This window comes from Callithrix jacchus, chromosome 4 (assembly GCF_049354715.1).
Source record: "Callithrix jacchus isolate 240 chromosome 4, calJac240_pri, whole genome shotgun sequence".
Taxonomy (NCBI): domain Eukaryota; kingdom Metazoa; phylum Chordata; class Mammalia; order Primates; family Cebidae; genus Callithrix; species Callithrix jacchus.
Genome location: NC_133505.1, coordinates 174,513,560 through 174,528,382, shown reverse-complemented (window position 1 = coordinate 174,528,382; position 14,823 = coordinate 174,513,560). Strand labels below are relative to the sequence as shown.

General features: G+C 38.8%; 1 protein-coding gene across 41 annotated transcripts in view; it reads right to left on the bottom strand.

The window, feature by feature from the left end:
- Nucleotides 1-14,823, bottom strand: part of AFDN (afadin, adherens junction formation factor) — a 141,277-nt gene that overhangs the window by 74,561 nt on the left and 51,893 nt on the right. For 31 of the 41 annotated variants that reach the window (XM_054254626.2, XM_035297180.3, XM_035297194.3 and 28 more), the window contains exons 6-9: nt 14,537-14,694; nt 5,615-5,726; nt 3,862-4,029; nt 1,058-1,102 (exon numbers count right to left, since the gene is read on the bottom strand). In XM_054254626.2, coding sequence (XP_054110601.2) covers nt 1,058-1,102; nt 3,862-4,029; nt 5,615-5,726; nt 14,537-14,694 — 483 coding nt within the window. The remainder of the gene's footprint in view (nt 1-1,057; nt 1,103-3,861; nt 4,030-5,614; nt 5,727-14,536; nt 14,695-14,823) is intronic. The other 10 variants (XM_054254636.2, XM_078370471.1, XM_035297201.3 and 7 more) reach the window with 1 other exon arrangement.

The following is a 14,823-nucleotide window of genomic DNA, read 5'->3' as shown; positions in this document are numbered from 1 at the left end:
GCAAAAGGAGTAAATAGGTAATCATGTGAAACAAAAACATTTCAACGCAAAGTTAAAAATAGAACATGAAAAATGTGTGTTTAGAGATGAAAGAAAAATTCACATTCATCTTCTTCTGAATTCTGAATGCTTCAGAAAGGTCTCTTGTGGAATAAAGAGCTATCACACACCTTTCCACATCAACAGATTTCGAAACAGAAAGAGAAAGGGGGAGATACGAGCTGCTTTCTCAGTCTCCCTTCTCACCTCACGACAGTAACAGAACTCCGTCAACAGAGAGATTAGAAATAAACCTCCTTCCAGGCTCTCTCTTCTTACTGCTTCACAGTACTAACAGAAAACCGTAATTAAAGCTGTCACAGATTTTGAAGAACCTTCATGGTGGCCACAGGATTTACTGGAGAAAAGTTGTCTGGTTTGAGCTCGGGAGGAAAGGGAGAGTGCAACAGCCCGTTCTCTCTCTTCATCAGGACAGTTACCCCACAGGGAGTAACACAGAACACTGTCGCCAAAAACAAAAATCCCAAATTTTCTCCCCTTCCTCAACAAGTATTCTACAAACAGCCAACTTCTGCCCAAACTACCTGAGTCTCTTTCCTCCCCATAGACGACAATAAATCTGGAGCACCCTAAAGAGTAGAGACAAATCTAAGTAATCCCACTACAGACAGTAACAGCACTGCTATCAAAGTTTTCTTATTTTACAGATGAAGGGAAGCAGACTGGCTGAGCACCATCCAGGGAGAGCTTTGAAGAGGCACTCTGTCTTTCCTCCCCAGCATCCCTCCACAGCCAATGCTGCTTTTCCCTTCGGTTCCTTCCCAGGGTAAACCTGGGAAAATAAAGCAGCAAAGTAATCTTCCAGTAAATGAAACGAGCTCTGGGTATCGAAAACTTACTAGGTACAAATAAAATGGTAGTACATTAAATGCCTTAAAATAGGTTATTTACATCAACAGAAAAACTGATACAAAAGATATTTGATCATTCAACACTATTTTGCCCACAAGGTTCTGTTAGTGCTCTAGTTACAAAGTAGTAGTAAGCATAGCATTACCTTCATAAGTGTGATAGTTGTAGTAGGCAAAGTGATTCCTTCTCCCTGGGGTTAAGAAACATGCCAGGACCCAGGTGAAGGCAGCAGCAGCAGAACAGAGATCATGCAGAACACGTGAAGAGGGAAGGAGGAGAAGAGACGTAGAGGGTGAACTTCAGTGAGACATGTTTCAAAGGAAGAAAAGGTACACTTCACCCATCAGCTTTTGTGAGGACAAGACTATACTAGTGCCCCAGTCAGTGTTTTAGAAACCAGTGCAGACTGTTAAGGGAAACAGCAGGACAACAGGTGAATAACCAAGCAGCAGGACAACAGTGAGCTCATCATACAGAGGCTACCACCCCACTGGGCTGATTTCTTCTGTTTAACAAACACATTCAAATCCAAAGCAAAGAACAAAATCACATATTTGCTCTCCATTTCTCTACAAGACAATGTTTAGCTCACGGCCACATCTCAAAAAACTCCTCTCCACACCCAGCAGGACCTCAGCAGTGAGGATACGCTTGGCTGACAACGTGCTGGGGAAATACAGTACTTATCCACAAATTATAAATCATTAAGTATGAATATTATTTTCTCATAAATGGAAAATAGATCACTTTCATTCAGCATGCTAACTGTGAGCAATGAATAATAAGAAAAACCTAAAAAGACATTAGGACTCAATGAATGAGCATGGCTTTGGTGCAGGGAAGATACTGGCCTTGCACTCAGGCCTGCCACCAACCTCCTAGGTTACCCTTAAAATAGTGGCACCAGACCTGAACTTCACACAGTTGTGGAACAACAAGTACAGCTATCCCAAGGGCAGCCCACAGGGCCCAGGAGAGAGGTCAGGACTAGAGGCAGAGTCGCTGGGGTCACATGGCACTGTGTGCATTACCTGAAGGAAGACATGACCTTACTCCTTTTGTACCCATTGCTTTGCCTAAAGTAGAAGGGTCAGTGAATGCTGACTAAAGGCAGCAGAGTGCCATTAGGAAGGCAGTGTTTAATAGCCATGTAATATATGCTGTTACCAATATTTGGCCAAAAGTAGTACAGAACTTCCATCTTCTCCACATCTACAAAAAAAAATTCTATATATTTGATTACCTGAGAGACTCTTAAGTACGAAATAAGCAGTCAAAATAACAATTCTCACTAGAATATAAATTCCCAAGGTGAAGGGGTTTAATCTGTTTTGGTACTCCACCCCCAAGGCCCAGAACACGGTATGACACACAACAAATATTCAATAAATATTCATCAAATGTGTAAGTGAATGAATGAATTCTCATCCTGTCTCTGCTGTCTACCAAAATAAACTGTCCATTACTCATTTGAAAGTTATTCTGTCAGCTGCTATTTACCAATTTCTTTAAGGGCTTAACACTCTTAAATCCTCAAAAATTTGGATTCGGAAAAAATCGTTAGTTTCTGGAATTTAATGTAAAATTTTAAAGGGCAGCCCAATACCCAAAAAATAGCCTAAAAATTTAAAGTTCAAAAACTAATGGCTACCTCACAACTGCCATTCATTCCCTCAGATAACCAAACACCATGCTCTCACACACATTGTAGACACACAACAATGCTGGAATGTGTTTCCAAACTACAATGAGATAACAAAACTTCAAATAAAACTTTCCACCCGAGAACTGAGGTCAGCAACACCAATATATTCCTCACAAATAGCTAATCAATTAATTTTTATACATAATTAAGTATGGAGCTACTACCTAAAGCCACACTGCTGCTAACAGTGGCATCAAAATGATACCATCATTTTCTGTATTGATATAACTCACTGAACCATGAGACTTGCTGGACAACAAATATCATATCTAATCATTAGTTAATTACAATAACCTAACTGCAAGAAACTAAACAAACCTTGTAAATAAAAATAAACTCTGAAAAATCAGGAAAAAATATAATTCATGCTCATAGAGCCATGTATTATACACATTAACTGGTTCAATTTTCTGCTAATTTTTTCTGTGATTACTAATTGGGTTTTCATTAAATGCAGCTTGGGATGGGGTGCCATACTCTGATCTTCATAGTACTGTGTGATAGGAGTCACATAATAGCATTTTGTAACTAAATAAGAAATGAAGTAATGCTAGCTTAGTGACAAAGGTCATGTACAGCATACATATGTGCAAATACACACTCTACTAGGGATGTGTGTGTAAAACATTGCCTAAATAATGACCAGGTATTTCTCTACCCAATGGCTAAACTGACCCAACAGCTTTAGGGTATGAGAGTTCTACAAACAAAACACATAGAGGACTCATGAGAAAATAAACGTAGTCTGTTACTTTAAAATCAAACAGCCTTCCTCTTACTAAGATGGGTTTCTTAGATATAAGATTTAAAATGTTCTTTTTAGACATTGTCCATGCATCAGAAACAACAGACAGACAGACAGACACACACACACCCCTTTATGAAATCTGCCTTAGAAGGGGTAAATATCAATTTGTCATTTTTAGTAGATTAATATTTTACGAAAGTTATCTTGGAAAAAAAGTTTAAGGGATTAAAATAATTTAAAACTGTCTAAACATGATTTTAATTTTGTTTCTTAATACTCATTTTTGTCCATGTGAACCATTTTTATGCAAACATATACATATTTTATAATTTTAAGCTGTTTAAAAAATGTTATGGTAGTTACCTTTTTTTAAAAAACGATGTAAAAATGTGAAGTCAGCCAACAGAAGACTACTTGAAGATGCAATAGAAAGTACAAAGATTTAAAGCTAAAAATGCACATTTATAATATTTGCTGCTGTGACCAGCTTTCTCACCTGGGCTTAACTCTACTAAATAGGGCAGCTTCTCAGGGGGAAGGGTGGAGCCATAGCCAGACCCGTCGGCTTTCTCCTTTCCTTTGGGTGGCTTCCCTTCCAAGTGTTTCTTTGTTTTCTTTGGGATGTGGTCTGGTGGCCTCCTCTTCAACTGAAAGACTAAAATCCCTAGAAGAGCAGCATTGGAAATCATCAGTCAGACTCGGGTTGGTCAGGATCACCAGCTGACTGGCAGTCAACTGTGCAAAGCTTTCTCAAGAAGACACAGGTAATTTAGAACCATCTGCCAAGGAATCACTGATTAAAGCTCACCCAACTTATACTTTTACTCAACAGAGGAAATATTAGCCTCTTGGTGTGTTTGAAAAGCTCCAGCGAACAATTTCCAAAAATTATTCTAAATTAACAGCTACCTAAGACATCACAAGCTTGAAAAACAACACATAAGTTTAAGAATAAATGCTTACATTAGTAAACAACTCTATGATCAATGAATACAGTCATGCATATATAAAAAACACATTCACACACAAATACACATATAAAAAGGTACTTCTGGCAGGGCACTGTGGCTCACGCCTGTAAATTCAGCACTTTGGGAGGCTGAGGCAGGCGGATCACAAGATCAGGAGATTGAGACCATCCTGGCTAACACGGTGAAACCCCGTCTCCACTAAAAACAGAAACAATTCGCCAGGCATGATGACACACCCCTGTAGTCCCAAGCTACTCAGGATGCTGAGGCAGGAGAATCGCTTGCACCTGGGAGGCAGAGGTTGCAGTGAGCTGAGATCGTGTCACTGCACTCCAGCCTGGGCAACAGAGCGAGACTCGGTCTCAAAAAAGAATAAAAGTACTTTTAGGGTGATGGGTACACCAAAATCTCAGAAATCATACCTAAAAAACTTATTCATGTAACCAAACACCACCTGTTCCCCAAAAATCTACTGAAATAAAAGAACCATTCTATTACTACTAACAAAATATATGTATATTTTTAGTTGATCTGATTCTTATTAAATTCAACTTAAAGAATTTAAGTAATTTGCCTTTAATAAAATTTTAACTTTATACTATTTTTAAAAAGCACTAAACAAGTATTTTAAGGAGGCTAGAAATTTGCTTGCTGGGAACGATTTTTTTTGGTGTTTCAAAACTACATTCCATATTGACATGATTAATTGGCAATACATTTTTATGTCATTATTAATGCAAGGCCCTCTACAGAGTTAACAGTTAACTTATGATGTGAATTTGAAAGAAAACCGTATTTTCTCAAAAACACAGCTTGTAACTTTGACTGCTTTGAAATAATTAGGGAAAACTGTTTCGGCAGTGCAAACTGAATTCATTATTTGAACTGACTAACTCACTGGACAATCTATAGGGTTACAAGAGGTCATTTTCTCCATCATAACAAATGTGTCCAAACACCACACAGTTAGTCTGGTCAGCATGAAGTGTGTTTTCTACCACTATTGATAACAACAGTCTTTACTTCTTGATGTAGTGCTAATACTCTGGTTTCTTAATGAGATGTGTCATTTACCTGCAGTATTACCATTTGTTCAAGGTCTACCTACACAGGAGACTCAGATAAGCTGAGTGTTGTCTTAGGGACAAAGGCAACAGCTTTACAGCAAAAAGCCATCCGAAATATTTATGAGCACATCTCCTACATCATGTGTTAAGTTGAGCAACCAGTGTCTCCTGTAGGAATCTGATGTAAGTAGTCTTTTATTAAGGTTACTACCTTTGTCACTTGGCCATTCCCTGAAGATTTGTAAAGGACACTCATCATCATCAAGAATAATTTCTTTAGCACCTTTTTCATCAGAATGCTGGGCTCCAGGAGGAAGCATAACCTTAAAAAATCAAAAATAATTAACTGTGAACATGCCTAAGTAACTAAGTTAGCAAGTACTTAGAAGAATGCATTTATTGCTTTTGAATGAATGAATTGTCACTGTAGAATTAAAATGATCAAGCATAGAAACAAGTGTTAGTCATCAACAAAATAATCATCAATAAAAGTGAACGAAATAGTCTATAATAAAAAGCTAAGCCAGCTAATTTGGCTGCTTTTAATCACCTGGCCCCTAAAAAGAGCTAGACTGAATTTTTTTTATACAACCTTTTATATGGAAAGGTCGTAATGGTTAACTTCTGCGTAATTTCTTCATTATTGCGAATTTCAATCTGTCTGGTCCTTAACCCATCTTTTCACATTCAAACAAGTTTTATAAAGTGGGTTCATATAATATGAGATCTCTTAGGATAACTACCACACAACAAGCCAGAACAGTTTTCGTTTTCTTGTAAATAACCTTTCTTTATGATTAAATTTTAATCAGACCATTTAGATATATTACAGGGCTAGTCACTGATTCAACAAATGTTTCTGGCATCTCTTTCAAAATATACTGTATTCACTGAATTCTTAAAAATTCATAATGCTGTATTCCTTTTTTATTATGTTTTTACTATAGCCAAACAATTTTTTAATCATCTAAGAAAGCCCCAAAAACACTGAAGGAGGAAAGTGGGAGATAGTGGTTGTCCAACGCTCTCCTAGCCTCCGGGTTGGTGCTCCATCTTCCCTCTAATGCACCACTAACACGAAGCGACACAGGATTAGAGAATAAGAAAAAAAGGCCAAGTCACTGGCATGTAAACATTACTTCCAACCTGTCATTAATGTAATGATGTTATCTTAATACACCTCACCAAATGCATCCTCATGCTCACAGAGCAAAGGAGTTAGACTCTTCTACGGAACGTTATAATTTCTACCTACACGGCTTCAATTACCTTCAAAAGACAAATCAACTATAACACATCTTATTATAAATTAATCAATCTTTCTTCATAGTGTTTCATAAATCCAGTATCTTGGCTTAGAACACATACTACTTCAGGATCTGACCTTCACGCATCTCTTTAGCCTCAATCTATATCAAACATTTAGAGCCAAGTCACATGGAAGCAGAATCCTCAGACTCGGCGACATATATTATGCTTCCATGATACCTCTCGCCCCAACTTTCCTGTCTAATAAACATCCAGTCATCCTTCAGCTTAAGTATAATTTTCTTTCTAATAGAAAAGCTTCTTGTTTTCTATTTCTTGGTCTTTCCATCTCCTTTTATAATAAGCTTTAAGGGCAGCTTCTTCTTATCCCAGGATAATATCTAACAATTAGGAGAAAATTTACTGAATAATTAAATAGATAAAATAATGAATAAAGAGTATGAAAACAGCTACAATTTATAAAATGGCAAGCTAAGAAGATAAAGAATTTCTAAATTAAGGCAAAACAATTATCAACTCTTGGTTTGTATTGCCTCATCTTGCAAAAGAAAACTGGTTAGAAAATAATAGAACAGACAACTAAAACTAGAGGAAACACTCAACAGAAATTATCAAATGACCTCATAAGAGGCTGTCAATAAAATTTCAAGATAGGCTTTCACAACTTTAAAACCCCAATTAATGGTGCTCTTTCACTTTCTCATTTTTGACAGTAAAAATCAGCCAAAAATTACTGAAAGGATAAAGATGCTTAAAAGTTTATCATATGCAATTTTATAGAATGGTTTATTAAATAGACTTATATACACTTATCAACATAAACATTCCTTTGGCAAATACTAGAGCAACACCAGGTATCAGATGCAACACTAGGCATTCTTTATTTTCTTTCTGAGATGGAGTCTCGCTCTGTCACCCAGGCTGGAGTGCTGTGGTGTGATTAAGCTCACTGCAACCTCTTCCTCCTGGGTTCAAGCGATTCTCCTGCCTCAGCCTCCCAAATAGCTGGGATTACAGGTACCGCCACCACACCCAGCTAATTTTTGTATTTTTAGTACAGACAGGGTTTCAAGTTCCTGCCCTCAGTGTTCACACCACCAACAGCTGAGGGGACCCAGTTCAGAAAACATCAAGCCTCTGTTCAGCAGTATGGACCCTATGTACACTGCTGCTTTACTAACAGTATTCTGACTTACAGAACTTTGTACAGCAGTTACTGATCAATTTTAAGTATAAGAAACACTTATAAAATCCATCATATCCATGGACTTAATTATTCTATAGGTAAATTATGTCTCTTATATATATGTAATTATGCTTGCTACACAGTTCTTCTGAACAGGTAAGTGATTATCTTACAAGGTCCTGGATCGTAACAGAGCTCTCTTTTACTTCATGTAACTGTCAGGGCAATACACTACAACGTCCTCTAGCTCAAAAGTGTTTTCCCTTCAGAGAGAATGCACAATTACCTTGACTATACAACCTTCCAAACTTACCCCATCAATGCCCCACAAAGTATGGCAGAATTCTAGTTCGTGACACGTTTATGTATGAACTCTCATTTAGAAGTATAAATTTTTAAATTTCACTTCTGAGATGACCTTTATTTCTTTAATTTTAATCGACACTGTTTCTTACTACTTCCTACTAAATAAAGGCCAAAGAAATAAAAAGGTGCATCAAATTACCAAATAACCCAGGCTCATCTATCTTCTCCCATCCCCATGACGAAATGAGCTTTGCCGTATTTCTTTCTGATTCTGAATAACACAAGTTCACTGTAAAAAATTCAAACACAGAAAAAGCACAAGGAAGAAAAAAAAACTACTGTGAGATAACTATATTTTATGACTGTATTTTCAATAATTACTTTTATGCATTTATTTTATAATGAGACTCCTATCTTAATCATGTTACACATTTTAAAAGTCTTTTCCTCCCTCACTTGGTTTGTAAGCTACTGTCTTTTCCATGCATTCACCTTTCTATTTGCTCATGTCAACACACACACGGAACTGTGTTATTTGGTTTTGTTTATGGTGACTGCTTTTACAAAGACAAGGTATTTGTAAATGTACAGGCACACTTTGTCGCTTTATTGTGCCTCATGGATACTGCTCTTTTAAGAAAAAACAAATACAAATTGAAAGTCTGCAGCAAGCCTGCATTGAGCACACCTACTGGTGCCATTTTTTAACAGCCTGGCTCACTTTGTGTCTATGTGTATACTATATTAATCCTTACAATCCTTCAGTCTTTTTCTTCTTATTATTATTGTATCTGTCGAGGTGATCTGTGATCTCTGATGTTACTCTTCTAACGTTCTGGGGTGTCATGAACTGTACCCATGTGAGATGGCAAGCTTAACTGATAATTGTGTGTATTCTGAATGTTCTACTCCTCATCTCTCTGGCTCTCCTGGGGCCTCCCTATTCTGTGAGACATAATAATAGTCAAATTAGGCCAATGAATACCCTACAATGACCTCTAAGTAAAAGGAAAAACTGCACGTCTCTCACTTTAAATCAAAAGCTAAAAGTTGATTAAATATAGCGAGGTGGGCATGACGAAAACCAAGATGAGCAGAAAGCTAGACCCCTTGGTGCCGGTCAAGTTATAAAAGCAAAGGAAAACTTCTTAAAGGAAATTGAAAGTGCTACTCCAATGAACACATGAATGTAAGAAAGAACCAGCCTTACTGCTGATATGGAGAAAGTCTGAATGGTTTGGCCACAACATTCTAGCCAATTCTATTCTAGGGTAAGTAAGGCCCTAACTCTCTTCAATTCTATGAAGGCTGAGAGAGGTGAGAAGGATGCAGAAGAAAAGTCTGAAGCTAGCAGAGGTTGATTTGTGAGGTTTAGGAAATGAAGCCCTCTCCATAAAATAAAAGGGCAAGGTGAAACCGCTTATGCAGAAGCTGCAGCATGTTCTCCAGAAGATCTAGCTATGATCATTGATGAACGTCTCTACACTAAACAACAGATTTTCAATGAAGATGAAAAAGCCTTCTACTAGAAGAAGAAGCCATCTAGGACTCTCTAGCTAGAGAGAAGAAGACAATGGCTGGCTTCAAAGAACAGGTGGATTCTTTTATTAGGGGCGAATGCAGCTGGTGACTTTAAGTTGAGACCAATGCTCATTTACCTTTCTGAAAATTCTGGAACTTTTAAGAATTATACAGATCAACTCTGCCTGTACTCTATAAATGAACAACAAATCCTAGATGTCAACACATGTATTTGTAGCACAGCTTACTGAATATTTTGAGCCCACTGTTGGGACCTACTACTCAGAGAGAAAAAAAAAGAAGACGATCCCTTGCAAATATTACTGCTCACTGACCAGGCACCTAGTCACCCAGGAGCTCTGCTGGAGATGTACAAGATTAACATTGTTTTCATGCTTACAAAAGCAACACCCACTCTGCAGCCCATGGATCAAGAGTGACTGACTTTCAGGTCTTATTATTTAAGTAATACATTTCATGAGGCTATAGCTGCCATAGAGAGTGATTCCTCTGATAAATCTGGGGTGAAAACATGGAAAGTATTCACTATTCTAGATGCCATTACAACATTCACGATTCATGGGATAAGGAAAAGTATCAACACTGACAGGAGTTTGGAAGAAGTTGATTCGAACCCTATCGATGATTTGGGGCTGTTCAAGACTTCAGTGAAGGAAGTACCTGAAGATGAGGTGAAAACACGAAGGGAACTGAGATTATAAATGGAGCCTGAAGATGTGACTGAATTGCTGCAATCTCACAATAAAACTTGAACAAACAAGGAGCTGCCTTTTATGAATAAGCAAAGAAAGTAGTTCTTATGGAATCAAGTCCTGGTGAAGATGATGTGAACTCTGTTGAAATGACAACAAAGGATTTCAAATATTACACAAACGTAGTTGATAAAGCAGTGGCAGGGTATGGGAGGACTGACTTCAATTTTGAAAGAAACTTTACTATACATAAAAAGGTATCAAACAGTATCATATGCCTCAGAGAAATGTTTTGTGAAAGGAGAGTCAATTAATGCAGCAAACTTCGTTTGTTGTATTTTAGGAAGTTGCCACAGCCACCTCAACTTTCAGCAACCACCACCCTGGTCAGTCAGTGGCCATCAACATCCAGGCAAGACACTGCACCAGCAAAAAGACTACAACTCACTGAAGGCTCAGATGATCGTTAGAATATTTTAAGCAATAGAGTATTTTTAAATTAAGGTAGGTACCTTTTTTCTTAAACACAATGCTATTGCACTGAGAAAGCAAACAATGTGTGTGCCTCCCTTTCCCGTGCTGCCAGGTGAGCTGGTGGTCGGCACCAGCCTGCAGTCTCTGAAGTGCGCCTGCTGCACATATCCCTCCCTTTCCCGTGCTGCCAGGTGAGCTGGTGGTCGGCACCAGCCTGCAGTCTCTGAGATGCGCCTGCACGTATCCCTCCCTTTCCCGTGCTGCCAGGTGAGCTGGTGGTCGGCACCAGCCTGCAGTCTCTGAAGTGCGCCTGCTGCACGTATCCCTCCCTTTCCCGTGCTGCCAGGTGAGCTGGTGGTCGGCACCAGCCTGCAGTCTCTGAAGTGCGCCTGCTGCACGTATCCCTCCCTTTCCCGTGCTGCCAGGTGAGCTGGTGGTCGGCACCAGCCTGCAGTCTCTGAGGTGCGCCTGCACGTATCCCTCCCTTTCCCGTGCTGCCAGGTGAGCTGGTGGTCGGCACCAGCCTGCAGTCTCTGAGGTGCGCCTGCACGTATCCCTCCCTTTCCCGTGCTGCCAGGTGAGCTGGTGGTCGGCACCAGCCTGCAGTCTCTGAGGTGCGCCTGCACGTATCCCTCCCTTTCCCGTGCTGCCAGGTGAGCTGGTGGTCGGCACCAGCCTGCACGTATCTCCAGGTAAACTGCTGGAGACCTAATCGATGCTGCAGAGCAACAAGTCACTGAGTGGTATCAGCACTTCTTAATGCTGAGCATGTCCACTTCTTTTTTATTGCTACACACAGAGTACTGCAAAAAATACTTGCTCATAGAAATATCCTCAGGAATTCACTGCCTACTTGTTTATTTTACATGTCACAACTCATATTTGCCACCATATTTCTACGACACAAAATGTCCTTATTACTATTACCTTCAGTCTTGGACACTCTCCAGTCTAAAGTGTGTGCTGTTCAGGACTACTGCACAGGAATCTTCTGGGCTTTCCTTCCTCACCATCCTTGGAATTCCCCTCTCATGACAGATTCTATTCTTAAATCCTTCCTCTCCCTCTTTCTTGGTCTTGGCCTACTCCATCATTCTGCTGGATAATGTCCTCCAGCACTTTTTGAAACAGGGCACATGGGAGGTAAATTTTTGTCTTGTATCTTTTGAAATGTCATTATTCCACCTACCTAACACACTTGGTTGACAGTCCGGATTGGAAATCATTTCACTCTGCATTTGAAAGTACGTAGCATGCCAGATTCCGTAGTTACTGCTGAGAAGACTAGCACCAGCCTTATTCCCTAAACCTGTATAGGCAACTTGAATCTTTTTGAGTCATTATTACTTTTAACACTAGTTTTCTGCAGTTTCAAAATAATAAATTTGGTTTGGGTCTTTTTCAAAGTAATTGTACCATTATTCAGTGGGCCGTTTCAACCTCTAAACTAAACTCCTTCAGTTCTGAGAAGGATTCTAGCAGTACTTCCTTGATGACTTCCGTCTTTCCACTTAGTTTGGTTTTTTCTTTTCTTTTCTTTTTTGAGAAAAAGTCTTGCTCCATCGCCTAGGCTAGAGTGCAATGGCAAGATCTCGGCTCATGCAATCTCTGCCTCCCGGATTCAAGCAATCTTCCTGCCTCAACCTCCCAAGTAGCTGGGATTACAAGCATGCAACTATTTTTTTTTTTTTTTTTCTATTTTTAGTAGAGACGGGATTTTGAAATGTTGGCCAGCCTGGTCTCAAACCCCTGACCTCAGGTGATCCACCTGCCTCGGCCTCCCAAAGTGCTGGGATTAGAGGAGTGAGCCACCATGCCCAGCCTCCTCTGGTTTTCTCTGGCTGATCCCCCTTTAACATATGTTAGACATTCTAATAATCTAAATACTTTACTTTGTCTGTTTTACTTCTTTTTCTCTTCGATCTGTATTTGGGTAGATTCCCTTATTTTCCACCTGTCTTATTAACATTTTCCCCCCTTATCCCTTACTTGTTTTTAAATTTCTAAGAGCTCTTTCTCTGTTTCTTTTTACGGCATTCTGTTCTTATTTCATGGATGCACTGTTTTCCTTATTTCTGTGAGTCTTGGTGTTATAAAACTTCCATCTGATATCGCCAGTTTCTCCCTTTTAGCTCCAGTTTTCCTAATGCTTGTGTTGACCTGTCCCCATTTTAAAGGTACCTTTTTCAAATGTCTGTTGAAACTTGGCTATCCACATTTGACAGCAAGTCTCACGAAAGCTGGATGTAAAGTCTATCTATGTGGGCAAGGGTTATCGCTGCTAAATCTCAGAGTGAGGTTATTAGACCAGAACTTCCAAAGGTCCATTTATATACAGAACTTTCTTTTGACAAGTGCCTTCTGAGAGGGATCCATAAATCTTCTAGCCATCAGTATTCTGGGTACAGTCTTTCACTTTATCCTCTGTTTCAGTGAAGACCCTTGTCACCTTGTGCTACTCCTGTTACCTCCACCTCCAAGGCCTCCGTTCAGTACTCACCCACCTCCCATCAGTTTTACTCTAGACTTCAGCAGTTAGGGGAAGAGAAGGGAATCTGGTGGAGTCTGCTTCTTCTTATAGAAACTCTCAGCCCAACTTTCAACACTGCCTTAGAAAGTACTAAAGCCTCTAATTCCTGAGTCTTCCTGAGGCTGGGATACACCTGCCTGCTTTATCTGGATGTCCTCCTAGCAAGATTTCTCTGGTCTGGCAAGTTTGAGGACTCTCATTGACATTTGCAAAATTTCAGACTATTGTAATGTCTTGTCATCTCTTCTCTCGCTCTGTTCTTGTGCATTTAAACAAATTTTTATTCCCTTATTGTCATTTTAATGTGAGAGAAACACATTTCCCCACCTACTATCAGGTAAAAATTGGGCTATATTCGTAAATTACGAATCTACTGGTTTTTCCAACTCAATATAACTTCTTAGCTTCTCAGCAAAAAGATAAAAGTTACAAAACTCAAGCCCTTTTATTTAATTCTGTCTGTAGCTAACTAGAGGTATAAGACCTCTACACTGAATACCACAAAACACTGCTGAGAGAAATGTAAGCATCAAGTAAATAAAGAGATATGCTCTGCTCACAAATTGGAAGATGAAAATATTGTTAGCATGAGAAGCCTCTCAGAATTCATCTACAGAGGCAATGAAAAGCCACTCACAGTCCCAGAAGGTTTTGGGTAGACACTGACAAGCTGGTGCTAAAATTTATATAGAAACACAAATAACCTAGAATAAACAAAGCAATTTTTAAAAATAATAAAAAAAATTGGCACATACTTTATATAATTTTAAGACTTATTATAAATCTACAGTAATCAAGGCAGCTTGCTATTGGTAAAAAGACAGACATATGTATCAGTAGAACAGAACAGAGGCCAGAATTAGAACCACATATATATGTGGGTCAATTGATTTGGGGGCAATTTTTATTTTCTTCAATTTGCCTTTTAATATTTTTCTTATTTTATAATAGAAACATATATTACCTTTGTAATGGAAGGGAGACTGCTTTTTAAAAATATACATTTAACACATGATTTGCAATTTATCAGATTCTAAATGACATGGTAGGGTGAAAAATCTAGGTTTAATTTGATTTAAAGAGTATCTTCCATTTAAACGCAATGTAGACAGAACTATTGATAAAGTTCCTTACCCGGGCTATGCAGTAATCCTTCGGGTTTTCTTTTTCCAGGCCATACTTCTCTAAAGCTTCTGCCACAGCAAAGTCTGCAGGATCTGTAGTAGACAGCAGGATTGTCTTGTAGGGAATATTTGGTTTTAAACTATCTGCATAAATTCTCAATGTTCCACCTGAAAAAACATTTTGACATCTTTGAGTACAACTTACTTTATGCAAATAACAGAGATAGCTAACATTTATAATCACCTGAGAAAAAGATACCTGCATTCTAGGTATAATGAGTGCAAAAACAATTAGGT